The following is a 27358-nucleotide window of genomic DNA, read 5'->3' as shown; positions in this document are numbered from 1 at the left end:
TTTAGATGTAGTTAATTCATATTTGAGTTTAAGTATATATATATATATATATATATATATATATTTACATATTTGAGTTTAAAAAAGATATTGTTTGTATCTGTATTTCCAGCAGCATCTTTTCAACAGTGACAGAAATATGTTGATTGTACCAGGGTTTACTTATGTTAACTTTAAGCTCAGTCAACCAAGCCTCTGATTGTTTAGTTGAGGGACATGCGATGAGCAACATGGAAGTTTTGCTTGTTGTTGTGCAGTGAATGAAATGATTCAAACAGTGGAGTGCTGTGAAGAGTGAAGTGTTGTTTCTCATCAGAGGACTATAGGCCTACCAGCATGCATCGACCCTTCACATTACATTGGCATTTTCAGCATTGACTTAAAATCATGTCAGTGGCAATCCAAAACGTTTAGGTTAATTTTTGTTTTTTTTTGCAGTTTTGCTCCATAAAAGCTGCCTGTTGCTGCAGAAAATGACACTGAAGCAAGCAGTGAGTGTGAGGTAATCTGGAAGCAGTAAAAACTAAAATGTAGAGAGCTGAAAGGCACTAAAATGCTCTAAGAAGTTAACGGTAAATGGACTTCAGCTTGTTTAGCGCTTTTCTATAGTCTTCTAACTACTCAAGGCTCTTTCACACCACAGGTCACACCCATTCACTAATGGCAGAGGTTGCTATGTAAAGTGACCATTCAAGGTTACGTAGCAATAGACTACTCTAAGCGCTTTCACACAGCAACTCAAACCCATTCACTAATGGTAGCATCAGACATGGCTGCAGGAGCTGGGGATTGAACCCCCAACCTTCTGGTTGAGAGACAGCCGATTCTATAAACTGAGCCACATCCGCCCCAAGTAGGCTATAGGTACTATATAGTGATCATTTTTTATGGCTTATTAAAACCCTGAGTCAGCTTTACATCGTTGACAACAAATATTTGATCAAAGCAGCATTAAAGAAATAGATTAACATTATGATGAATACATGCTGCTGTGTCGTGAGAGTTAATTAAGTAGACTGGTATGATACCTTCACATTTAGTATGGAACTATTGCAAGTTAATATTAGCATAGCTTAGCATTAAGACTGGAAGCAGAAGGAGATGTCCTTAATTTACTGTAATTTAGGACTCCATATAGTTTAACCATCATTTCACAGCACATCTGTGCAGTTGGTTGCCTGGCAACTACATAGCAACAACAAGACGCTGAAAAGCAACTTCTCTCAGATGTTGTTGACAAAGCGATACTAACAAAAGGTAACCAGTCCTATTTTTAACTTTCAAAAGACTCAGACTAGCTGTACTAGTCTGTATTCTTCTTCTTCTTGAAAAGGTGCATTTTTCTGTTCAATGAGCACTTCCCAATGTGTTACGCATTTCATAGGATAGGAAAGATATTGGTTAATACTCAGACACTGAAGGCTACATGAAATGCTATTGAACCAGGATGTGGTTTCTAAAAATAAAGACTCTCCGTGATTATACCTTTCTCCCTTTGATGCAGGTTTTCAAACAAAATAAACTTTTTGGACAGATGACAGCACCTAACTCTTGTCTGACACTAATTGTGTCCATAACCAGTCAAAGACTTGGCAGAAAAGTGAAAGTAAAATAAAAAGCAGCCTGCAGATGGACGCAAATCGGACTGTAAAGATTTGATTCCTTGATGCAGTAGACAAGTGAAAGCAAAAGGAAACTGTAAGGGGGCCTTTATTTAAAGGGGCTTTCTAATGAGAAATGATTACACACACATGCACACATCAGGGTGTCAGCCCTGTCACTATAACTGCAGTATAAGTATCATAAATGTGTTCTTTGTAACTAAGTGTGCATTGCTCTATATTTTTTTAAATTAAAGTGCATCAAAATGTACCTATTATTCTATCATCAAACACTATGCTGTGATGCAATAGATGGGGGGGCTTGAACAAAAAAAAGCCATTGGTTTAAACAAGCTCTCTCTATTGAGCCACAGCCACACCTTTACACATAAAGCAATATCTTTTTTCCATTTTTTATTATTGCTAAGTGCTCATTGTCTTGGCGAGCACTTTCAGCTTTTCGCACTCAATCTAGGAATTCATGGAAAAACAACAAGAAGGCCAATTCAACCACAAGAGTGGCATGTTAAATCCAGAGGATAAAAACAGAGGCTACAGCAGAATATAGACTTACAACGTCCTACAAAGACAAACAATGACTCGATGTATTTCTACGACTTGGCCAAAAGAAGCTATTGATGAAAACAACACCATTCTGACATACAGTATATTGTTAAAGAAATATTTTGGGGGGGCTTTATGTGCCTTTAATGGAGCGACAGGACAGTGGATAGAGTTGGAAATCAGGGAGAGAGAGTGGGGAACGACATGCGGGGAAGGAGCCACAGGCTGGACTCGAACCTGGGCACCAACCACTTCACCCCAATTCTGACATATATTGTTGACATTGTGGAAACAGACTTCACTGTATGCAACGCTCATCTGCCCTGGATCATTGCCTCTGATGAACTGTCCTTTTCTCTGGGATCATTGAACATCCGGACACTTGATGTTGAGGGGAGGGACATTTTGGCAATTTTACACAGCCAAAGCTGTCGCCGTTATTAAATACAAACACACACCTGTGCGCATCAGCAATGCACATCGTAGTCACTGTGGAAACCATTCAGACAGGTGTGAACGCTCTCCAAATGGTTTGAAGGGTTTGTGTCTTTCTGAGAGTACAGCAAAAGAGAGAGAGAGAGAGAGAGGCAGAGTGTGTGCTGTGTGTTATTTGTGTGCTTGCATTGTGGCTCACTGTGGGGGTGTGATACTGCAGGTTGCTGGCAGACTCACACGACTGCACAAAATAACAGTGAAGAGCAAGATGGAAGCATGGAAGTGCCTTCTCTCACTTTATCCTGCAAAAACCATCACACGAGGAAAACAAAAAAAGAAAAGTGACTTGAGATGACCAACATGACGACGTTCACACGCAGCTATATGAGAAAGAGTATATGTCGTCGATATTTTGTTTCATCCCTGTGTGGCTTAGAAAATATGTTAAAGTGCAGCACATGAGGTTTCAGCCGAGTGCAGACTGAAAATGTTGTCCTTGTTATGGACTGCCTGAATGTTTTTATACTGTTTTATGTATCTGGAGGGCCTAAGGCAAATTACCACCTCTGTCGGACAATAAAAATGTTTTCTATTCTATTCTATACTAAACAGCTGTAGCACAAGAGTGAGACAGATGTAGAGAGAATGAAACTGTCAATTTGAGTATGCAGTTAAATTAGACATTATAATACCAAAGCTCAGTACTATTAGAAAAGACAGGTTTTATGCTCACATAAGTGAAAAAGCCCCAGTTTGATTTACATGTAATTTTGCTCTAAAACTGAGATTTGTTCTCCTTTCATCATGATTTACAAAAACTCTGTTACTGAAATAACTTCCAATTTGTGCCTATTTTATACAGGACTTGATGAAAACCACATTCTTCCCTCTATCTGCTTTCCCAAAGGCTTCTTTCCCTCCTTTTGCATACATCTGGAATGAATTGTCTTTCCAGACAATTCATTCTGGAAAGAATGAATTGTTTGTGTCTGCACAAACTGTACATTTAAAGAGGTAGACTTCCACTGTATAAGTAGGTGGGGGTGTGCAGAGGAATATTTTCTGAGTGATGATGATTGGTGGCTATTTTTGACTTCTTATATGATTAGTTGTGCATGCATTCACTGTCCACTTAATACTTAATACAAACTGTTTTTAGTCAGTGCTCCTCAAATTTCTCCACCACCACACACACTTATTCATGGCATAAGAGCAGTCCCTGATGCAAGCTGAAAACTAGAGTCGCAGACTAAAAACATTGTGTTTGTTCTCTGTGCTTTCTCAAATGGAGTTGAGTTTGATGTTTTCTTTTACTATCACATATAGTGAATCTTCCATTGATATAACTTCAGGATTAATGACCAATGTATGTACGCTTCTTTTTTTTCTCAATGAAATGCATGTGCAAACAATTTAAATGTTTCCATAGCAACAAGGAAACATTCTTCAGAGGCTGAGGCATCTTTCACGAGCACAGCACCAACATATTTATATCAAATATTTCACCAGTATATCAATGAGTCAATTACTACAAATCAAAGTTGCACACACATGCAGGGCTTTATTCAAATGTACTTTAGATCCGGTTTCTGAAGTCAGTTATGATGCCATCCTGCAGTGTGTGTAACTAAAAGGAGTCCTCTTGAGTCTATAGTGCTACATCCATAAAAACAAGGCGGTCCAGGAATTAATATTTCATTGAATGTAAAGATGATATAGATTTATGGAAACAATGGTTGAAGAACACATAGAATACATGTAGTATAGAATAGAAATGTGCCTTTAAACTTTTAATATAAGATCCTGTTATCACAGGTCAGACACAAATTAATTAACTTTTAAAAGCTGTTATACTTAAATTTCACAAAGTGGAGTTTGGAATTATTTGGCATAAAATCAAATTAACTTCCATGACTTCAGAGAGAGAAACAGTATGAAAAAGCAGAGCATTGCTATCCAAAAGTAAGAAATTGTGTTTACTTTGAGTTTAGAAAAAGGCATTCTAACGGAACCTTATCTCTTCTACCAGCCTGCTCCTATTTGCACACCTGAAACCGATGGGGAATATGTCACCTGCTCAGGGATGATGCACTGGGTGCTCTTGACACTGCAGAGCTTGTTGAAAATGTAGAGAGCAGAGGTGCCGATTCTGCATGAACCATTTTTATTTATTTATATGGACGTCAGTTTGAGGGTGATGAAACAATTCGATTCTGTAATTTGTTTTTTTTTTATAAAAAAAAAATATATATAAGGAATACAAGCCATAAGTTTATCTGAAAATGAAAAAATCACAGTAATTTATTTTTCTGACTTGAATGTCTTTAAATTGTTTGTCCCAGCAGAATACAATCAGTGATGCGTCAGTTTGCCTCCATACGTGAGATGGCTTGAGCAGATTCGGGGAAGTTGTAGCATTGTTTGAACTTTCACTCGATGTTTCGTGGGTTCAAACCACTTGCTTTATTTAAACGTCTCACCTGTTTCTCCAGCGCCTCCTTCCCAGTGGTGGACATCTTTGGCGCCGGCGTGCGCTCGCAGGTGCATCCTTCCAACAGGTAAATCCCTGCAGGTCGCGCGCTCTGCTCGTTCTCGAAGTAGAACAGTACATTCTGGTAGAGGGCGAAGAACTTCTCGTGCCATCGACTGTTCTCCGCTGTCTTCTTGCACAGGTAGCCGCGCTTAGTCCCCTCTTTACGCGCGACCACCGACAGAAACAGCGCGTGTCCTTCGTTGTAGCGGACGCTCTTCTGCATTTTCGCCGTTCGGTTTGGAAGAGAGAACAAAGTGGGACTATGGTGCTTTCACCGCGAGCCCATCGTCGCATGCATGGAGGGCTTGCGTGTAAACTTTGGCACCGAGATACGCGTGGATCAAGGGCGCCGTGGCGCACGGAAAAGTTGCCCCGCTGACGGGAGCGCTTCTGCAGAGGAACTCATAGTACATCTGTCCGACTCCCACAGTCGCTAAAATAAATCCATGCTTCTCGCTGTCAAAAACACGCTTCTGTAAATAAACAACAACAAACAAGAAAGGAGAATAAGAGAGGCGTGTCGTTCACAAACGGGGAGAACCCTCAAGTGCACAGACGATGACAGAATCACAGACCCGGTAACTGTAATCGGCTTTGACAGTGGTTAACTCTCTCTCAAACACAAGCACTGAGTGCCACAAGGTCTCTCTATCTTTCTCTCTCTCTGGTGATGCGCGCTGATCCTGGAGTTGGCGGAATTAAGGCGGAGCGTGTGTGTGAGAGAGAGAGAGAGGGAGAGGGAGAGGGGGAGAGAGAGAGAGAGAGAGTAAAAGTGAGTGAGAGAGAGAGAGAGAGAGAGTAAAAGTGAGTGAGAGAGAGAGAGAGAGCGAGAGAGTAAAAGTGAGTGAGAGAGGTGGAGAGGTAATGTAGATTTTATTAAACACAGTGATTTGTTCCTGCATTATTAATTGAGTTGTATCAGAGCACTTGTGCTGGCATACATTAATGGGCAAAGAAAAAGGAGATAAATCAAATATTCAACTAAGTCAACAAATTAATATATTCCCATGTCAAAATCATCTGTAGAGGCCGATAAGAGGAAAAGTTGTAGTTATGACTTTATAGACTTTACACATTAAAGTCTGCATTCAGTTCAGAAGTTTAAATGTTAAATAAAAAATGGATTAATGAATTTCTGGACAAAAGTCTGGAGGCTAAATGAGCCTCTACTCTTCTTTGCAAAACACTACAATTCCAGAAGAGAACTGTCAAAAGATGAGATGCATTGTGGGTAATATAGTTGGTGTTTATTTTCAAGCAAGAAGAATTTGTAGGGGAAAAGAAAGAAACCAAGAATATTGAATTACATGATCTTTGTTCTGAACTGTCTCTTGTGATATTCAAACTGTTGTGCATCTGCAAATTGTAAGAACCGTTTTGTTTTTAATCAATCATGTCACATTATTAATTGTATAAATGTATGAAATGACCATTAGGTTACAGTACAGATGCCAGTGATGATCAGAACCTGAGATTGTTGAAATCATAGCAAGTAAACCAAAAACAACGACTTTACACCATCAGTGCTTCGTCCTCTCTGAAGTTTTCTCATTCATGTCTTCTCTTCCCTTGTGTGTTCTCTGTGTGTTGACTCCTATTTCTGTGAAGTCAAGAGTTTGACTGCTGCCACTCCATGAGGGACAGTCTGTCCGAGACGCTCCAAAGATCTGACAGAACTTTCTTATTCTTCCTGGAGAGACAAAGGCAAAAAGACACAGAAATACGGTTTATAAATCTGTTACATATCCTCACAGAGTCCTGTCTGTGTTGAGCCTAAACACATTGTACTGTCACACACACAGAGCTGAGTGAGAGTACGATACAATCCCTGTTCTTAACCTCCAACCAGCAGCTCAACTCCTCTGTGACTGTTGTGTACCCAGCATGGCTCTGCTCCAACAAAGGACAAACATTTCATATAAGAAGGATTACATTGATTGTGTGTGTGTGTGTGTGTGTGTGTGTGTGTGTGTGTGTGTGTGTGTGTGTGTGTGTGTGTGTGTGTGTGTGTGTGTGTGTGTGTGTGTGTGTGTGTGAGACATGCACGCACGCTTACAGATATTTCATATATTTCATATGGTGAGGATTACTTTGGAACAGGCTAAGCAGCACTCAACTCCCCAGCAAGCTGTCTGTTACAGGGAGAGGAGACGCTGTGAACAAATTTACAGAGACAGAAGACTGTTTGGAGAAAGTGCATTATACTGACATTTTGGAGAATTTGACATATTTTCTTTTCCTGACTGAAAACGCAAGTGGAATATCTCTGCCTGGCAGTAAGTGGTTAATATTTGTACAAAATCTCAGCATTTAAAAACACATATTTTCACCTCCTTTTCCGCATAGGTGTGCATCTTTGCATTCCTCTAAATACTTTGGAAATAGCTGAGGAAAAAATACAATTTGGAACTCCCCTAAAGAAAGTATGGCCGAGCATCTCTGTTCAAATCATTTAAAATGAACCTTTCGGTTTACCTACCAATTAGTATTTAGTTTCTTAGGGTGTTGTTGGGTGTTACAAAGCCAGTTTCCTCATTCCATATATGGTATGTCAGTGTGGTTCCATAGTGATTTAAGGTGATTTATATTATTGTGATTGGTAGAGCTGTATTGTGGTAATGTCTTGCCCTTGTCATATCCTATCACTGTATACCACCACATCTGTACTGTGTTCACTAAATTAAAAAATTATGTAATAATAATAAAAACAAAAAAAAGTTGAATTGGGAGTCAACTAAAATCCAAACATTTAACAGATAACTTATTTAAATTTGGCCTGTTCCTTCTAGAAAAATATCTTAAATGTATTCAGTACATTCAGTTGCATAAAACCCAAATCAGCCCAAACTGTTTTTTTTGCATTTATTAAAATCGAAGTGGTCGAGGAATCCCAAACTGGCTTCAAAGAGCTTCACAAAGTCAGAAATGCACCAGTCATCGTCCTTGGTCTGATTTTCCTGGAATGTTGGCACAAGTATGAAATCAGATGCATCTGAGTGTTACAGCTCAAATAAACATTGAATTTAGGTACAGTTGAGCTGCTCTGAGTTTTATTTCTTCATGACGCACGTTTGACTCTTAGTTTACGGCTGTCAAGTTCCATTTGTACTTAAGAGTGTTTTGAAGATCACTGGAAAAAGAAAGGAACAGGATTTTTTTGTGTGATTTAACTTTGCATTTGTAGGCTACAACACAAACTACTTTAAGACTTATTTTACTTTCTTTTCACACTGTTCTTGATACATCTGACCTGAAAACAAGCCCCAGCCTGCTTGGTTTCAATGGAAAGATATTTTAAGTCTAAACGCCCATTTAGACCCTCCCTTCCAGCACACATTTTGAAGATGCAACACCCACATCTTCAAAACTCTACTCGCACACTACAAATGTTTCCCATTGCATCTTTTGGACTTAACAACTCATCTTTATGTCTTAATGTTGTGGAGTCCCCCTTTAAGAATTATTCAGGGTGATTGTGTGTGCTCCCTGTACCTCCTTGCGTTGACCGTGCTCTCCAGCTCGCGGGCTTTGAGTGCAGCAGTGTGCAGTATCGTGTCTGGGATGTCAGCCAATCGAGCGACGTTAAGGCCATAGCTCCGCCCTGCAGCTCCTTCAGTTAACTGGTAGAGGAAGGTGATAAACTCTGGTTGAACCTCTCCATCTGTCAGTATATAAAAGAATATAACCACATGAAATATCAACAAACAAAGTATATAGTGATAACGATTCAATAAATGAAAAAAATAAATAAATAGGGCTCATAGCCGGCAAGCAAATTAGCTATTTCTATCCCCCCCAAAAAATACTGAAGGATCTTCATACATGCACAACATGCCCACACACACCGTCAGTATCCATAGCGATGTCGGGTTCATTGAGTAGGAAAGCCATGTGGTAGTTAGACACATGTTCAGGATACACCCGCTCCAGCTCACACAGAGGAGGGTAATGGGTCACAAACAGGGTGAGGGCTTTCACCTAAGAAAAGGAAGAAGAGATGTAATGGTTCAAATGTAGAAAGATCTAGTGCACAGTGTCTCCCGCAGTGCTTCAGCGTTTTACACCCGGGATCAAAATGTTTAGGAGCAGCCAGACTGCATCAACAGGGTCAGGTGTTAATGCACATTGTGTTCATATTTGTAAGAAAAGATCCCAGAGGAGAGGAAGAAAAGAGCACGGGTTCTCTGCAGAAGCCTGGCAGAGAGATTTGTCACTTTTCTTTTTTCGTTTTTTCTGGCTGGTAAAAAGTTTTAAAGTAACTGTAGGCTGTACGGTAATGTCACATTTAAGGACCTTCCACCTGCCATGTCTGGTCTTACTGATAATACATTCTCACCTTCACACCTACTCACCAGCTTTGCACAGTGCCTGTGAATTATACAGACAAAATAAATGATTAAACTAAGTAAATGTTTGTTTTTGTCATTATTTGTCAAACACGCAGCACTCGTTTTTAGAATGATCATCACATTGTAAACTCAATAAGTCTAATAAATAGATCATTGAACTCAGCAAATGTAAAAAAATAATATAATGCTGACAACTGCATATGTACATGCAAATAAAAAAAACTGTGTAAACTAAAAAAATGTATTTTCAAGCTCATATACATTATATGCATCATATCCCTTTTTCTACAAGATTAAAATTAAGATCTTTATTCTCTTCTACTATAAGTTCTCTTCCTCTGACCTCAGTCAACAAAAACCCATTTCTTTTTCCACTATCATTAAAGCCGAACTCAAACAACAACAGTAGAAGAAGAAGACAGAGCAGACAAAGAAGAGACAAAGAAATGAAGTCACTTGTTGCCAAATGGTAGGTATCATAACAAATGTTGCATTATGTAACACCGTCTGTGTTACTACAACTAAGTGAAAGTTGTAGCTGAAAAACAAAGCTTTTTTTTTTTCTTTTCACATTTACTGTACTTTGGCTCAGTGTTATATAACTGACTCAGTACTTCACAGTGTGCTGGTCTGATGCATAAAGCCCCACTTTGTGAATATAGGGTGATGACCCCTGTAAACAAATATACACAGTATTGTGTCTGTCTTATCTCTTTCGCTATGAGATCTCTGCAGTTAGTTATTCCATTATTCTGTAACCCAACACCCGGCTTTTCAGGCTCTGGAGAGAGATTGAGCTAAGTGAAGGCACTTCCCCTCATCCTGCTGTTCTTTAATCTCTACAGGGCCTGGGGAGCCACCCATAGGCTACATGATCTAACTCTGGCAATAAGGTTAAGTCGTAAAAATCACAGATGCACGCACAAACATTTTTTTCTTCCTCTCAGCACAACTTCTGAGCGCTCTTCATTTAAAGAAATACATTTTAGAATTGTAATTTTAATCTATCAGTGTATTGAACAGGGATACATACATGAGCATTGATTCATAGGTAAGATACAAAGTAGATGCCATGATGTCAGTCTCTATTCTAATTTCTATTTTAAGATTAGACTTAAAACTTTCCTTTTTGATAAATCTTATAGTTAGGGCTGGTGCTGGTGTAGACCAGCTCTTAGTTATGCTGCTATAGGCTTAGACTACTGGGGGAACTGGCACCTTGAGCTCCTCTCTCTCTCTCTCTCTCTCTCTCTCTCTCTCTCTCTCTCTCTCTCTCTCTGCATATACAGTACATCATATTACTGCATGTATCTATCTATAAATCTCAGTCACTAACCACCTACTTTCCTGGGAGCTCTTGAGCTCTCCTAGGCTCCTCAAGATCATCGGTTGACGGCTTGCCAGAACAACCCCCACCCCACCACTACCCCCTCCCCACCGTATCGTGGGTTGGTGGCCTGCCAGAACAACCCCCCACACCCCCTCCCCTCCCCACCGGATTGCTGATGGACAGTCTACCTCCCCCCACCCCCTTGCTCTCTATCCCTCTTCCTGCATCTTATCCCATCTCTCCCCCTATCCCTTTCCAAGCCCGGCGCAGTCTAGGCCTGTGAAGGCTGTTTCGTCATGAGCTTGGGATCCGGCCGAAGATTTCTGCCTTTTAATAAGGCAGTTTTTTCTTACCACTGTAACTTTTGCTGCTTTGCTAAAGTGCTCATGATGGATAGGCCGGATCTTTGTAACATAGCAATAAGTAAGGTCTTTTACCTGCTTTCTGTAACATAACAATGAGTAAGGTCTTTTACCTGCTTTTTGTAACATAACAATGAGTAAGGTCTTTTACCTGCTTTTTGTAATGTTAACAGACAATGAGTAAGGTATTTTACCTGCTTCTTGTAAAGTGTCTCGAGATAACACTTGTTATGAGCTGACGCTATACAAATAAAAGTTGATTGACTGATTGATATTCTAAAATGTTCATTCATTTCTTTTGAGAGTAGCTCTGCTGCCACCTGAGGAGTCTTTGCAGACACGTATACCACTGTGTCGTCTGCATACTAAAATTGAGCCTTTTGGAATTCACATTCAAGCAAGTTTGGACTTTACATTCCTTTTTGTTCGATTCCACTTGGGATTTTTGGAGGTTAATTTTTTCGGTTGGTTAAAGCATTGAGAGGTGACGAGCTTTTCCCTTCTGATGCCAGCAATTTCATCAAAGTCAAATGTTTTTGCACTACACCGCTCCTTCACTTCGTTGCTTATTAGTCCTTTAAAAAAATGTGTCTGTACGAGTTTGTGTGGATTATGAGTGTTTGAATATATTTGTTGTGTTTACATCGTGGTAATATTGCTGGTAATATTTCTGAATCACATCAATGAGCATTTTCATCATTGAATATCTTTAACATTGTCCCAATTCATATTCTGGAATTGATTATCAACTTGGGATTTTTTTTTGTGTGCCTGTGAACTCAGGTTTATTGGAATCTTTGTAGAAGGATTGTAAATGTTTTTGGGATCATTTTTTAACCCTTAAAAGCAGATTATGATCTGATAGGCCTGTAACTAAACTGTACGTCTTTGTAATGCGCTCTATTCATTAAGATCATATTAATAAGGGTTTTACTGAGTTTAGTGAACCTTGTTGGGTCTTTGATTAATTTGATGAAAATTGTGTTTTCAGTTTTTGCTTACTACTTTTTTCATTCTCCTGCTTAGTTGAACTACATAAGCACATGTAAATGGCAGTAACAAAAGATGTATCAATACTACTGAGTATTGAGTGTATCTCCCCCATATCCTAGAAAAATAGTCTTGCCCATGTGAACTTGAAACCATCACAGAAATGTCAGTATGATTCATCATTAATTCCTGTGTTGAGAGTAATGTTAACAAACCATGTCCCAGCTCTCATAGTAAGGCAGGTCTGAGTGTTACATCACTGCAGCAGACAGACGGCTTCAGGACTCGGCTGTCTCCAGGTTTGGACGCTAACAGCTCGGTCTAAAAAGGTCACACGTCAGTAGTAATACCTCCCTCTGAAAGAGATGTGCAGGGTGACTCCTACACACCTCAAACAAAGGCACACAGACCTGCACCCAAACAAAGACACAGCGACCTGCACCACAATCATCCCTGTCCACCTACACTCAAAAGTAAACACAAACGGAGCGTGGCAGAGGGAGACTGCAGCCTGGATAATGGTCTGATTAGGTGCTAATGGCAGCTCTTTACCAGACCTCCCCGGGCTGCACTGACAGCTGTGAGCTGGACAATCTAATAAAATTAGTGCTGAAACGATTATTCGATGAATCAATTAGTCATTTATGAGCAAATGAATCAATCTGAAAGTTAGCCGCAGGCTCCAGGTTAAGTAACCTCGTTCTTCTAAATGTATACAACTAGTTTGAGTTGAAAAGCAGTTTTGAGATTTTCCTCTAAGCCAAGAAAAATATGACTCAGCATGTCTTATTATTTGTACTTTTTGTAAACAATATGACTTTAACTCAGAGAAAAAAACCTTGACAATTTATCACCCATTAAAAGCTCCTGCAACCGCATAACTTCCAAACAAAGAACAACAACAGCACATAATAAAAGACACGTTCCTGTCCTCCAATAACCACACCATTTACGCTCTGCAGGGACTGTGACTGCTAGCTGATCTGGAGTGCGCAGTTGTTGTTGTTTTTCTACACAGAAAACAGCTACTGTCATGGAACCAAAACCATAAAGTTGTCATTTGATTCATCAAAAAAGAGGAAAACCTAAAAATGTCCACCCTTAAAGTAAACTTAAATCTGCTGTTTGTTTAAAAGAAGCTCATTTTAAGGAGTCAGGGCTCAGACTGCTAGAGGCTGTGAGTTCAACTCACTTAACAGGAAGGTTCAAATCTAACCGACCTGTGATGTGGCACATGCCACAGTTAACACCTTCTCTGAACTGTGTCACCTTGTTCCCCTCTTCATGTCCTGTAGTATGTCTCTTACAGGCTTTGAGCTCAAAATTGGCATCTGGTTCACTGCTCACCCACCAAACATCACCGCTCCTCCGAGTTGTTTTATAATGATATGTTGTCAGAGAGTGTGTGCTTCACTCGGTAGTCTGATGCACAGGAGGAGGTGAGAGGTGTCAGTAATACTGCTGTGTCTCATTCTCGTTACTTCAATCTATCCAATTACTCACAAATCCTAACTCAAGTCAACACCTTTTATTATCTCTCCTCACAACTAACAAGGCTCTCTTTGGAGTGATGGGAGTGTGTCAGAGATTTGTTGTAATTGAAGAATGCGTGTGTGTCACTGACCTCTCAATCAGTGTGTCAATCTCATTTTCTCATTGACCTGAATTTCTAAGGATCAGTGACCGGTGTAAAGGTGATGACATTTCCCTTTGGACATGTCTTGTCTTTACTTGGTACAAAAATGCCTTACTGGTTAAATCTATGCAACATTAAGGACTGACGGCTTGAGTTACCCCTCCCCGATAATGCAGCCACTCTGTCTCTATACATTATTTGTTCTTTTAGAGAGCACTTAAGCTGATCGACAAACAATCAATTTGCATCTATCTATTTAAAACATATTAAAGTTTGTACATTGTGGGTGTATATGTCTCTTAAAGTTAATCTGTTTACAGGTCTTAGGGAGTGAAAAAGTTATTTATAGCCTTTTGTAGCTCCAGATAAAGATTCCTAAAGTTTGTGACAATGCCACAAATGATGTAACTTAGAGCAGTGTTGTTTGGTTTTGAAGACCACAATTTTATCAACAAAAATACACGTATGAATGTGGAGTTGGAAATATGTCTGTAGTCTGCAGATCACTTCTGCTTGAGGGCTAAGAGCTAAAGACTAAACTGTAGTAGCAGCTAAAAGCACATGGTTTTGATGAATCGTGTGAAAAATGTTTCCTAGTTATGTATAGAAGGATTTGTATGTCAAAAAGGTTATTTTGGTTGTCTAATGGTTGGCCAGTAAAAACTTATCAGGGTCCCTATACCTATTCGCACCACTGTGCAAGTTCAAATATGAAGCTGTGTGATCAGATGATGCAGTAGAGTAGTTACAAAGATGTAGAAGGTCGAGTTTGAAAGCTATGTGGAAGCAAGAGAAGCAGAAATTTCTCGAATTATATTCATTTTCAAACCTCAAATCTTGATTTAAAAATAAAATGTCGAGGAAGAATTTGTGCTCTTGACATATGGTTGAGCATAGAGGGAAAGTTTAGGTTACCTGCTTGAAAGTGAACAGGATTCCCTTTACAAAGTGAGTTGGTAGAAAACAGAGAGGCATCTACATCATAAAAATGTGCAGCCACTGTTTAGTTTTAGTGAGGTGTAGTGGTGGTCAGAGGTGTAAAGCTAGGAGTATGTTTTCCTGTTATTACAGTGCAGAATTCCACTGTTTGTGCAGTCACATGCAGGTCTGAGTCATGTTTTGAGTGTAGAGCCATGTGTAGTGCTAAGCTTAGTGTGAAGCTAATGGCAGGACCTGCTGCCAGCGAGAGTGAAAGTGAGTCTGAGAATGAGTAATGGGTAAAGAAGAGGACAGTAAGAGATGCACATCACTTGCTAAAAATGAGTTTAACGAGACAAAAAAACGAACTGAAACAAAACCATGACATGATCGTGATTTCAGCAGCCACTTCTCGCAGAAGCAACTCCTCGTTTTAGTGATCCTCTCTCCTCTTCTGTTTCTGTGTCTCTCTCTGCGTCAAGGCTGTCTCTTTTATTTGTCTGTGTTATGAAACCCATCTACATTCTTAACTACCTCTCAGGTGAGTGCTTGGGACATGGAAAGGTGTGTTACTATAACAACTGAGTCAAAGGAGTAGCGGTCTGACTTTCGATGGGAACAGTTGAGTCTGCTGCTGAGGAGGAGGAGGAGGAGGACAGGGCAGATGAGGAGGAGGACGATGAGTAGGAGGAAGAGGAGAGAGCATAAAAGACTCTGCAGGTTTGGCTATACTGAGGACGCCTTTTCCTGTACAGCAACTTCTCTGTGTGCCCTTTTGTTTGTCTTTCCTTTAATAGCATGGCTTTTCTTACAAATCAATGTTGTTATACAACAGGTGGTTCGAGAGCTCCCTCCTCCTGCCAAAAGGAGGAGCCTCCTGCCTGTCCTGAATTAGCTGCTACTTACACATTTTTCACTATGTTATCCAGCGAGATTACATAACCCTCAGATTTTGTCGAAAGATGAATGTGGAACTGGGAAAACAAGACAACTGGAGGGGGATTTTCAAAGATAAATGTTTATTCATCTATATTTGAACAGGAAAAGCTCGAAAAGCGATTCTGAGCATTTTAACTAATGTAACTAATGTGTCGGAAAACGTAAAACAAACAAAAAACCTAAATACCAGCTTTCATAGCCTGAATACAGCTTTCACTGAGCAGGAGAAGAGTGAGTTTCAATTAACCTATCAGTGGCTTCTGTCACTGTGGAGCTGCTCTCAGAGACTCACTCTCACCACTAGAAGGCCCAAACTCACAATATATTAAGTGATCAGGGTAGTTCAATGACTGTTATCTTAAAGCTACAGTAGCCAACATAACTCATTAGAATTTGGGTTAAATTAAAATAAAAAAATCATCTTTGCATGTCACAGATATTATGAATGGTTTGTGAGCCCCATTGCATGTACAGTTTTACAGAGAATGCACTTCGATTCATTTTCGATTCAGAATCTATTTTCGATTCAAAATAAGTCTGGATTCACGATTCTAAGTCACAAAGTCTATTTTTGAACAACTGCATACTTCAGGATCTACTCCAGTCATGTGTGAGACTGGCTCGTTTTTTGAAAGATGTGAATCGATTTAAAATCTCAGAAGATAAGAATCTCGACTTTTAAATAAATACATTTTTTTCCCTCACCTCTATTAGCTACACTACATTGCATTCAATAAAAAAATCCATCTGGTCTTATTTACGATTAACACGGGTAATTTATAACCTCTAATGAGAATGATGTGTAGTGTCTGAGTGTAAACAGCTGACAAAAGAAACAGCCGAGTAACCCACAGTGATACTCTAACTCGTGCATGCTACCCATGTCATTTGAGTTTTCTGTGAGTATTGGTCGTAGTGCTCAACACTAATTGGCAAATTCTCCAAGTTTTCCACAAGGAAAACCATAATTAACTTGCCAATGTTGTCAATTAATGACCTACTTTAGAAACGCAAGCAACCCTTTCGCTCCTAATTTCTCAGCATACAACCTATATGTTCTGCAACATTGTGCAAGTCCCAAAGGGCTCCTGGCTGGGCCACTAATCCCAGCAGAAACACACAAACACAGACAGACTCCGTCTCTCCCATTGGAATACTTCATCCTGTACGACCAACCTGCAGCTGCTGTCTCCCCTATGAACTCAATTGCTGTCTAGAAATGGTTCAAACATTTTAATGACAGCCAACAAAAATGAATAGGAATCATGTAAAAGGGAAATGTATGAGAGGCATGTGACCACAGTTGATCCCTCTCCAGCACAAAGGTGGACATCAGACAGTCACACTTCAGTCAAGATCACTTTGGGTTTTTCAGAACAATAAAATAAGGCATGCTGCAATAAAAACATACATCAACTATCAGGTATCTACAGGTCAACCAGGCTCCTTTTCCACGCTCTCTAACAGCATATTAACATCGTAGCTCAAGCTTGTCTACATTTCATCTCAGTTTTGAAAAGCTGCCCCGCTGCTGCGGCCTCTCTGGAGCCTCGTCAAAACAAACAACCACTGCAGACTCTGCAGAGCCCACAAGGAAACTCAATCAAACACGAGGATGTTACCAAACTGGCACACACACATACACAACTCTGTACTTAAGGGGAGTAGCTTTATAATTAATTGGAGTGAATTCAAGATCCAACGGTGCAGGTGGATTTACTCAATATCATATGTATAATTCAGCATAAACACATACTGGTTTTTGTCATTGGCAGCGTCCCTCATATTTCTCTTTTTTATCCTTTCTTATTTACAAAGATTTAAATCTGTCTTGTTCCCATGCCAGTTTCCATTCACTTACATCTCGGATGAAGTACTCCAAGGTTGCAAAAGCAATGGCAATCCCATCGTGGGTGCTCGTGCCCCGTCCCAGTTCATCGAGGATCACCAAGGAACGCTCTGTAGCGTGGGAAATGATCTCCGAGGCTTCAGTCAGCTCCTCCATGAACGTACTGCGACCTTTGTAGATGTTGTCCGAAGCGCCCATCCTGATAACCAACAAGACAAGGAATAAAGAGAGGACAGATGTCAGCAGGGTGAGAGGGGGTTATAGTGAGATCACTAATTGTTTTTTTGTTGGTGGCAGTCTGACTCTGCAGACTGAGCTAGCAGACCCCAATTTTTACAAAGATGTACAAAGATGACACAATTGACAGAATCAAAACAAAGTATTGCATACTGTATGTAGTAAAGTTTTGATGCAAACTTTTGAACTTTCCAATCTTTAAATGGTTTGTGCCTAAAAGTTGAAGCTACAGAGAAAAATGTACAAACTGCTGAAGTTCTTCCAGAAACTCCATAAACCACCCACAGGCGGATAAATCCAGAAACTGCTATTTTTCCATCTGTGAACCTGCTCCTCCGTTTCCTCTAGGAGGACGACTTACAAAGAAAAGGCAGAGAGAGATTGAAGAGGAGGCGTCCAGAGAAAGGCAGAGAGAGTAACTAAAACACCCTGAGGGTCCTAAAAACAGAAAAAAAATAACTTAGTTAAAGTTGCAGCCTCAGAGTGAGGGTGAAGCCGTCGAGGGGGTTTGCGCTGATGTTGGATGATAGGGTCCAGGTTGTTGGATGAGTTGAGCTCAGGACTCTGTGGAGGGCTGTTACATCAGGGTTTGGAAAATCCTGTCATGTCAACAGTTGCCTCAACGTCTTTGTGCAGGTCTCTGTCCAGTATCAGCCACTCTAGCACCGTCACTGGAATAACAAGTACTGTGGGCTTAAATATATTCAGCCATGTGTCTCTGGGACTGTTGCATCCCTTCGAACCTGCTCCTGTATTAGTTGTAGAGTGCTGCCATTTAAGAATAATTTATTTAGTACCTAACTTTGTGATGAATCATTTACCGTCTTCAACATGTTTAGTTCAGGACTGCTCTGATCACAGCTTTTCTCTTCAAGTAAACCCAGTTTAAAGTTCTTTGCTGATTTCTCACTTCTATGAATAAAACGTTCAGTTGATGATGGTGTTGACTATGCTGATGATGAAATCTTGTGCATTTTTCTCATGAGCATACATTAGTTTGAAAAAGTTAGTCCAGTTCAGAGAGTTTAACACACACAGTATGACTTGAAGCTGGATCCATGGTGCTTGAGGATTGGTGTTCCTGTTGTTTTTGTCATCGTTGAGCACCTCATTTCCATTTACAGTTTCTGCAAAAAAAATGCCAAAGTGGTGGAGATGTTTTTGCTTCGGTTTGTAGTCCAAATAGTGTTGTCCACAAGCAGTTAAGTGGGCTGTGTGCATGAAAACAGTCTGTGTTTAAAACAAAATGGATGGGAGGTAACCCGCTGCAATGCAATCCCAGAACCCATTGGCAGTCATTTAACAACAATTTAGCTTGCCACAAACAGACACCTGCATGCAAGTTTGGCTAATAATAGTATTGTTTCTCAACACCAACTCCCTTCTCGCTTTTCAAGTTGCAAGTCCAGCTGTAAAAAGTGCAACAGACAGAAAAGGAAGTCTTTGTTGGAAGTCTTTCATCGCTAGCCGCTGGCAAGAACAGAAGCCCCCAAAAAGTTGTACGTCATTTCCAGAGGCAGCGTCATCAGACGATAGCCGATGGGTCCCAAGATTGTTTAGTCAAATTAAAGTTCTTCCTCTCTTCCGTCTACAGTTTGGCTGACCTTTCTCGTGATGTTGTGGCATCATTTGACACCAAGGGTTAAAAAGGTCTTTCGGAACTGATTTGTAAATTCGTGCACATCACCTGAATGCTTGCTTGATGTATTTTAAGACACCAAAAAAAAAACCTCCCCTGGAAGGTTTGGAATAAGAGCACTAGTTAAGGTCAGAGCAGGTACACAGGCTACAGCCGTGGTTCAACGCCTATTCACAGACTATATGGTTAATGACATCCCCTATGTTTCCCATCTCTCTAGTTGTCCTATAAATGAAGGCAAAAGGCCAAACAAAGAATACTAAATGTTTGTGCATTAGGGTCAATGTGTACACTAAATATTAACCAGACAGCCTTGAATGCATTTAATAAATGTTTTGACAAACAGGTAAAATGATCTTGGACATGTTACATCTGGACCACAATGCCTTCCTTGCCTAACTGTGCATGACCGCTTCCTCACTGAGCGGCTGATTTTTTTCTCCTTCATACATTTATTTTAAATCTTCATTAGACAAAAGTTCTCGACAGCAAAGCAGGTGTTTAATGAATTTGTTCTTGTCTTTGACACATTTTACAAATATAAACCATCGACGCTGTACCCAAGGTGTAAAGTTGGTGGTATGACACTGTCACTTTTCACAGATTTCATTCACGCTTTATATTTTCGCTGAGAACGTCACGGCACACAGACAAACATAGGTGAGTCGCTGCACTTTCAAATGATGTGTTACTGCAGCTGAGCTTAAGCCATGCTGCTTTGACCTGTTTACACGGGCTTTTCGAGCCAAGGACAGCCAATCAGAAAGACTAAACACACAGTTAACAGTTGTCACGTTGCCACCTATTGAGTCAATATTAAATGATATTTAAAGATTACACAGATACAATGACAACATGTTGAATTTTCCACAAGCTTCAAAGCCAGTTTAGAGAGCTCCTCTGACGCTCCACTGCGACTGACAGACAGAGCAGTGACTCATGGGATAAAAACTCCAGCTGGATCACCAAGCAACATCTTTCTGCCAGCCTCTTTTTCTCACCTCTAAATCTGTCTTTTCCTGTCCTGATTGACATTCAACATACTCCCCATCAATGGATGAACCTTCAGCGCTGAAGTAACCATGGTAACCCCACACACCATAAAAGAAGGGGGTGTGGCAGACGTGCTGCTGCATGTCATTAGCCAATTTATAGTGCGCGCATGCATGTATGCCTTTAACCCAGGGGAGATGGAGGCAGTCCGATCTATACTGCAAAGCAGAAAGCATAGGCACAGAGTCAAGATGAGAGGGAAGACGACTGTTCGCACACTCTGTCCTTCCACTGATGAGAAGACGAAGGGCTAAAACATAGCAACGCTGCACCAGCTGGGGGTCCTGCTGCTCTCATTAAGTCTGTGCTTCCCACCAAACAAACCCATTCTGAAAATAGAGTCCATTTATCATCACCCCACACCGTTTAAAGACTCGTGGTTCCGTAACTGCCGTCTGATTGCTCAGTGATTTGATTTTCTTAATGAGTTTACTCATACCAATCATGATGATGCTTTTACCACATTTTAATAGCATAAACAATATATTTTTGGGAGTAGAAAATGAAATCAAAGCCTTTCTAAAATGAAAAAGCAGGAGTGAAAAAGTTTGGGTTTTGCTTTTGTGTCACAAATGATGTCCTAAAGAGCTTTAAAGAAATCATCCGCACTATGACACAGACACTTTCTGCATCATCTGTGTTTGATGTTCTGTTCATTCAGAATGTTATTTACATTTCAAAAATACTTCCAACCTTGTCTCTACCTGTTGCAGACTGCCTCCATCATGCTCAACCTATATTTAAAAAAAACCTTGCCAACGGTAAATCTCTGCGAGTGTGACTTTGAAATGGAGAAACTGTTGCTGTTTGAATCACTAGCTTTGACCTTTTGAACCATTTCTAAGATGCATTGCAGCTAAGCTTCACTGTTTTCAAAATAACTTCACATCACTGTCATCACTTGGGAGAAATGTGCATACCTGAGTGCTTAAAGGAGGATATTCATCATTTTAATCTCACTAAAATAATTATTCACAGTGTTTCATTGTGGAGTTCTGCTTCAAGACAGGACTTGGGAAATCTGATAATTGATTTAATATTGCTCATGTTTTCTTTGTTGCTTTTTAACGATGCTGCGTGATTTTTATTGACGTGATATTTCGAGTGTTTTGGTTTTACATGGTCACCAGAGAAGTGGGGAATACCTGGGGGAGCTAATGTAAGTCAAAATAAACATGGCTAAACAAGAAGCCACCTTCTTTTCCTGATATGTACAGTGAGATAACAAAGGATAGCACGTAACACAACCCCTTAGCGGACGGTTTTGTCAAGCATTTTAATTTTCCACAGATTTTTCTTCATTTTTATTTTCAACTTTTTGTTTCTGTAGGACTCTACTCTGTCTGATATAGTGAACCTCCAGGTCCTGCAGAGCAATAAAGGCCTGTGCTGCCAACAAGTCAGAACAAACACTCTTATAGTTCAGTACTTCAGAACTGATAAGTCGATTTAGGATTCAACATTTTCCCACATACTCAACATGTCTGACATCAGTACACAACACCCACCCAGGTGAGGATGTCACACAGAAACCGATTGGCACCCAAACACTCACCACTAGTAGTGAGGTTTATCTGGACATCAGCCACACACACGCACACAAAAGAGGATAAAAAAATCTGACTGCTTTTTCATTAGAGGGGAGCTTGTAAAAGGCTTTAGTAAAACACTTTATAATCACTGCTTGGAGTCCATGGTCAATTAAAGGTCCCTTTCAAAACACAGTTTTACATTCTACTTCCTTTTGCTGTTTCCATAACAACCATGAAGGGATGTAAGAATGTGCTCTATAACCTTCAGGACTCAATAAGAACAAAAAAAACATACACACAGCGACTACATGCACACAGACACACACAGAGTTATGCTTAATCTACTGTACGGCATATTTGTAAAAAGGCTGTAGCACAAAATAAAACAAAGACTCCGAGAGGCGGCACACAGCTTTAAACTAGTCTCCAGATTATTCACTTTATCCTCGTTGATAATCAATCATCTGGATCCTTTCAGACAGGATATCCCATTAGACACCCACACACCAACTCATTACCCGGACCCACAAAGTCGGCTCATTGCTCTCTAGGAAAGCGCTCACTCTCTCTCCCTCTCTCTCTCTCTCCCATAAACACACCTCATCTTTCACACATGCACCCACAAGATGAAGCCAATCCACTGCTGTGTCCGCACAGCGGTGGGAATTGATTGGACGTTTATTATCAAAACACATTCTCCTCAGGATCAAACACTCGCTGGTAGAAAGAGGCTGAGCGGTCCAATTAGAATCAGAGAAGACGACGGCGGTAACAGAGAAGGTGAGGAGAGGACACTGATAGTGTGTGTGGGTGTGTGTGTGTCTGAGTTTTCTCTGTGGACATTAATTATCTCAAAGATGCAGTTTTGTTTTTTTTGAGAGACAGCCTCTGATCCAAATCAGAGACTTGACTCAACACAGACACACACACATGCACACTTACTGTACGTAGACCTTCATCCACTTACATACAGTAGTTATGTAATCTAACCTCTCACTAACAGCCTGACCCTTATCACTACCTTATGTAAAGTCTTACAGCTAAAACGTGCATTAACTGAGATCAGAATCTGGCTGTGTTTGTTTTGTTTTGTTTTACACCTGTTTTTCCAAGACAAATCTGGACTTTTTTTTTTTTTTTAAAGAATCTGATCTGTTGCAATATACAGCTGTGAGGCACAAGCTGTTTGCAACATCATCTGTTTTAAATGAAGCCTGGAAACGGTCTTGCATGAACAAACCTCTCTCTCTCTCTCAATTTATGATTTTCACTCCAATTTTATGTCCCAACTGCTCCTAAAAGTAGATTAATCCTGTAGGAAGAAGACATCGATTATCTTTAGTTGAGAAAGAAAAAGAATTTGTTTTTTATGTTTAACAGTATTTTTGTTTAAAATCAAAAGCACATCTTTACATTAAGAGACAACAGATACGATGTAATCACATGTGATACAATGTGAAACTTCAACCGTGGTCCGTTCGGATCGGCCGCAACGGTTCGAGCTGTGCGTGATCTGTGGATTGATGTAAAATGTATAAACATGATGTGATGTTTTTTCACAGAATTGAAAAATAAGAGTTTTTGCTTCAACTAATAAAATGGTACATTCAATCGTCATTCTTTACATCTAGTGTCCACCCAGCCCACACAATCACAACCCCAGCCTAAAAACACAAGCAGAGCCATAGCCATGTGAACACCAGAGTAAAATCACTTCATTATACTCATGTGAAAATAACGCTGCCAACTGTTCCGCTCAAGGATGGTAGAAAGAACACACACATGAACACACACATATGCTGTGCTGACAGGTCTCTGGCTCCTACTGGGTTAATACATAAGAACATGCTTAAACACACAAAAAAAGACAATTACACACATCTGCAAGCCATTAGGTCTAATCACACACTGCCGCTCAGGCAGAATAACAGAGACCATATACTGGCCTGTGTTCCTCACTAATATGTAGTCAGGGCTGGAAACTACAAGCAGAGCACACTGCTACACGCTTCAGAATCAGCAGCGAATGAAAAATAATTTCCAAAGAAGTCTTATTGTCTTAGGAATCCTACGAAAAAAAAGGGCTGCATTGTGCACAACCAACCATCATCTTCACACACACCTCATCCTGTGCGGTGAGGAACACAATACGATTAGATGGGATTACTCTGAGTGTCAGGCCGAGAAATAATCTCAGCCATGTCACAGACAAAGAAGGGGACATAAGGCGAAGGAGGTTTCTTCGGGAGAGAAATAAGATTTCCTTTTTTTGTCCTTAGGTTGCCTCTACAGTATTTACCACTGACCTCAAATCCAATAATAAGAATCTGTAGAGGTAAAAGTGTGTTGTCATGGTCACTGTCAATGCTTTCCTCCTGTTGAAATCCAGAAATGTGTCTCTCAGGTTTCACTTCTTTAGGTTTTTTTGTCAATAAATTAAAAAAAAGGGAGAATGGACTTTGTTTGGACACTTACAATGGACATGATGAAATCTGTATGGTGAGCACACGACTCTTTGACAGTCTGGATAAATAAATCATGAATTATCTTGAAAGGTTTAGAAAAGAGAAGTTTTATTTCAGTCTGAGCTGATAACAGAACAGCTGATAAAGAAGCTGATTGGTTTAGAAAACCCTTTAAAGCAAAGCCTGCTTGTAAAGTGATCAACACAAAAATATACATAGTATGTCTCAGTCTCCTCCTTTTTATTTTAGGTGAAACAGAAGGCACAATTGCAATAAAACACAGGAGAGATACTCATACCAGTAACGGGGAGATTTCGCATATTTCCAAATCCAAAGTGACAATTAATCCATATATGGTCCATTTATTCTGCATACTTTAACTTATTAAACCATGATCATTTTTGCCTTCTTCGTTGATATTAGGTTGACATTTCTATACTCTTTCTCAAGGCTCCAGGTCAATCATCAAAATAATCAAATGTTCTTTTTGTGTTGAATTGACTTTACTGCAGCTGTAAGGATGTACAAATTGAACACATGGATCTAAATGTGCCTGTTTTATACATACCTGGTGTAAATGCCATCGAGGACACCGAGATGGGCCGCAGAGGCTGGGACATAAGAGCCCATCTGAGCCATAACACAGATCAGAGCCACCTGGCGGATGTAGGAGCTCTTACCCCCCATATTAGGGCCAGTGATTATCATGGTTCTCCTGCCATCACCCTGTAGCAGGAGACATGACGGGAAAGGGAGGAACAGAGATAGAGAGAGAGAGATAGTGTTTTTTTCATCATTATTTAATTTCATATCTAAATTATTATATTGTATGTTGGAGAGGAGAGAGGAGAAGAGAGACAGAAGGCGGCCGAGGAGATAGCAGAATAAGATATTTTCATGCTGTCCTGCACAGCTGAGGAGGTGGGTGGATTGAAGGCTTGGCTTCTCTTCCTATTGGCTTTTGCTTCTGTTGCAAGATTAACCTACACCCACTTCAGCACAAAGCCAGGAAGTGTGTATGTGTGTGTGTGTGTGTGTGTGTGTGTGTGTAGGTGTGTGTGCGTACGTGTGGTCATGCCAGTCTCTCTGTGATGGCATCATGTGTGTTTCTATTCATGAGTGTGTGTACTCTTGCAAATTTGTTTCAAATCTGTCTCAATGAATTATTGACCAAGTAAACATCTGAGTGTCTTGGCACAGCTAGGTTTACGTCAATCTGAATGAAACTGTGTGTGTGTCTGTGTGTGTGTGTGTGTGTGTACCTGTAATTCGGTGAGGTTGGGCACATATTGGTTCTGCTCTCCCATCAGTAAGTCGATGGCAGGATGTCTGCCGTCCCTGATCACAATCTGACGTTGGCCCTCACACACCTCCGGCCTGAACATGACAAAAAACTCAGACAATCTGATCGACACAAATCAAACTTGATCACACATAAACACCTTGAGACACACACATACACATCAAGAGATCACGTTATCATTGACACAGACACCAAAGGCCATGAAACTGAAAACCACCACAATCAATTTTCTTTTCTAAAAATAAACAAACAAGTGCATTAGGATAACTCACAAATGAAGTTATGTCTGAAGCATATCAATTACAAATTGGTGAAGTGTTGAGCTGTAGAGACTTTTTTTTGCTTAATGCAATTGTCTTCCCTTCTATTTATCTTATATTTAAATATTTTTCATATTTGAATGTCTTTTTGTTTGCTAGATGTGATGTGTTGTGTTTTCACATGTTTTTTTTCTCATATTTTTAACACAGTAGATGTTATGTAAAGCACTTTGAATTGTGTATGAACGAGCTCGCTCTATAAAAGAACTTGCCTTGCCCTATTCGCTTTATTTACTGCTGGTTTGACTTTTTTTTAAGCCGGATAGAAATGTAATTGATAAAATACAAAGTTGTCTTAAAGATTTCATGAAAAAAATGAAGATATTTTTAAGGTAAAGATATTTTCTTAACTTCAACAGCATACTATACTATTAAACATTTGGAAAGGTAACAGGACATGTATGTATGCGTGTAACAGAACAGAATATGTCCCTGTTTTGTTTCTCTGTATTTTCTTTCTGCAAAATTGCCAAAACCCAGTCAAACAATATTTACCAGTGATAACATGATCTTTGCCATTAGCATTGGCTTCGATTTACCGGCCATGCTCTAGGAAAATAAACTAAATATAGAGACACAAATACAAAGAGTAGATGTTTCCCTTTAAGGACTAGTTTGGTCTTATTTTCATCACATTTTGCTTTCTTGAAAAAAGAAAAAGGATGGCAGTGTCATCTCTCCAACTTTTGGCAAAAAGTTAAAGAAATCTATTTCCCAAAATACCTAAACCCTTCAGTTTAAAAATGTAACATTTACTTGCACCTTAAGTTGTGAGTAAATGTCAGAGAAAGGATGCAAACCAGAAAAGCAGCGTTTGTAGTGAGTTTAACATCGTATCACATCAAATAGTATCGAAATACAAGAAGGGGCAAGAAAAAAAAGGGGAAGAGGCAATAAGACATGGATGGAAGCTAAAAGACAAAACAAGAGACAAAGATAATGTAAAGGCAGCACTTTTGTGTTTGTGTTTGTGTGTGTGTGTGTGTGTGTGTGTGTGTGTGTGTGTGTGTGTGTGTGTGTGTGTGTTGCATGTATGTTTGTGTGTGGGTGTCCTGTGTCGTGTCCTATAGTCTGAGACAGGCTGTGTGTGGGAGTGTACACCAAGCTCAGCAGCGTGCTCAGCCAGAACGTCAACATCTCTCCCACACACACACACACACACACGCACACGCACACGCACACGCACACGCACACGCACTAAATACACACACACACACACACACACACACACACACACACACACACACACAAAATATCCCACTCACAAATACTAACTTACATTTATGTATGCACACATACGCAC

The 27358-nt window shown here is 40.0% G+C and overlaps 2 protein-coding genes across 2 annotated transcripts in view; both read right to left on the bottom strand.

Annotated features, from left to right (window-relative positions):
* The window catches only part of rasgrf2b (Ras protein-specific guanine nucleotide-releasing factor 2b), a gene marked incomplete at its 3' end in the record, with an annotated part of 42920 nt that extends 37065 nt beyond the window's left edge, over positions 1–5855 (bottom strand). The window contains exon 1 of the mRNA XM_061039067.1: positions 5081–5855. Within this exon, the coding sequence (XP_060895050.1) occupies positions 5081–5356 (276 nt within the window). The remainder of the gene's footprint in view (positions 1–5080) is intronic.
* Positions 5856–5989: 134 nt separating this feature from the next.
* The window catches only part of msh3 (mutS homolog 3 (E. coli)), a 42940-nt gene continuing 21571 nt past the window's right edge, over positions 5990–27358 (bottom strand). Inside the window, exons 19-24 of the mRNA XM_061038639.1 lie at positions 25695–25809; positions 25001–25158; positions 17519–17705; positions 8979–9111; positions 8626–8794; positions 5990–6823 (exon numbers count right to left, since the gene is read on the bottom strand). Of these exons, the coding sequence (XP_060894622.1) occupies positions 6742–6823; positions 8626–8794; positions 8979–9111; positions 17519–17705; positions 25001–25158; positions 25695–25809 (844 nt within the window). The 3' untranslated portion in view covers positions 5990–6741. The remainder of the gene's footprint in view (positions 6824–8625; positions 8795–8978; positions 9112–17518; positions 17706–25000; positions 25159–25694; positions 25810–27358) is intronic.

The sequence above is a fragment of the Labrus mixtus genome, chromosome 5, assembly GCF_963584025.1.
Source record: "Labrus mixtus chromosome 5, fLabMix1.1, whole genome shotgun sequence".
Classification (NCBI taxonomy): Eukaryota; Metazoa; Chordata; class Actinopteri; order Labriformes; family Labridae; genus Labrus; species Labrus mixtus.
This window is presented reverse-complemented; position numbering and strand designations above follow the sequence as displayed.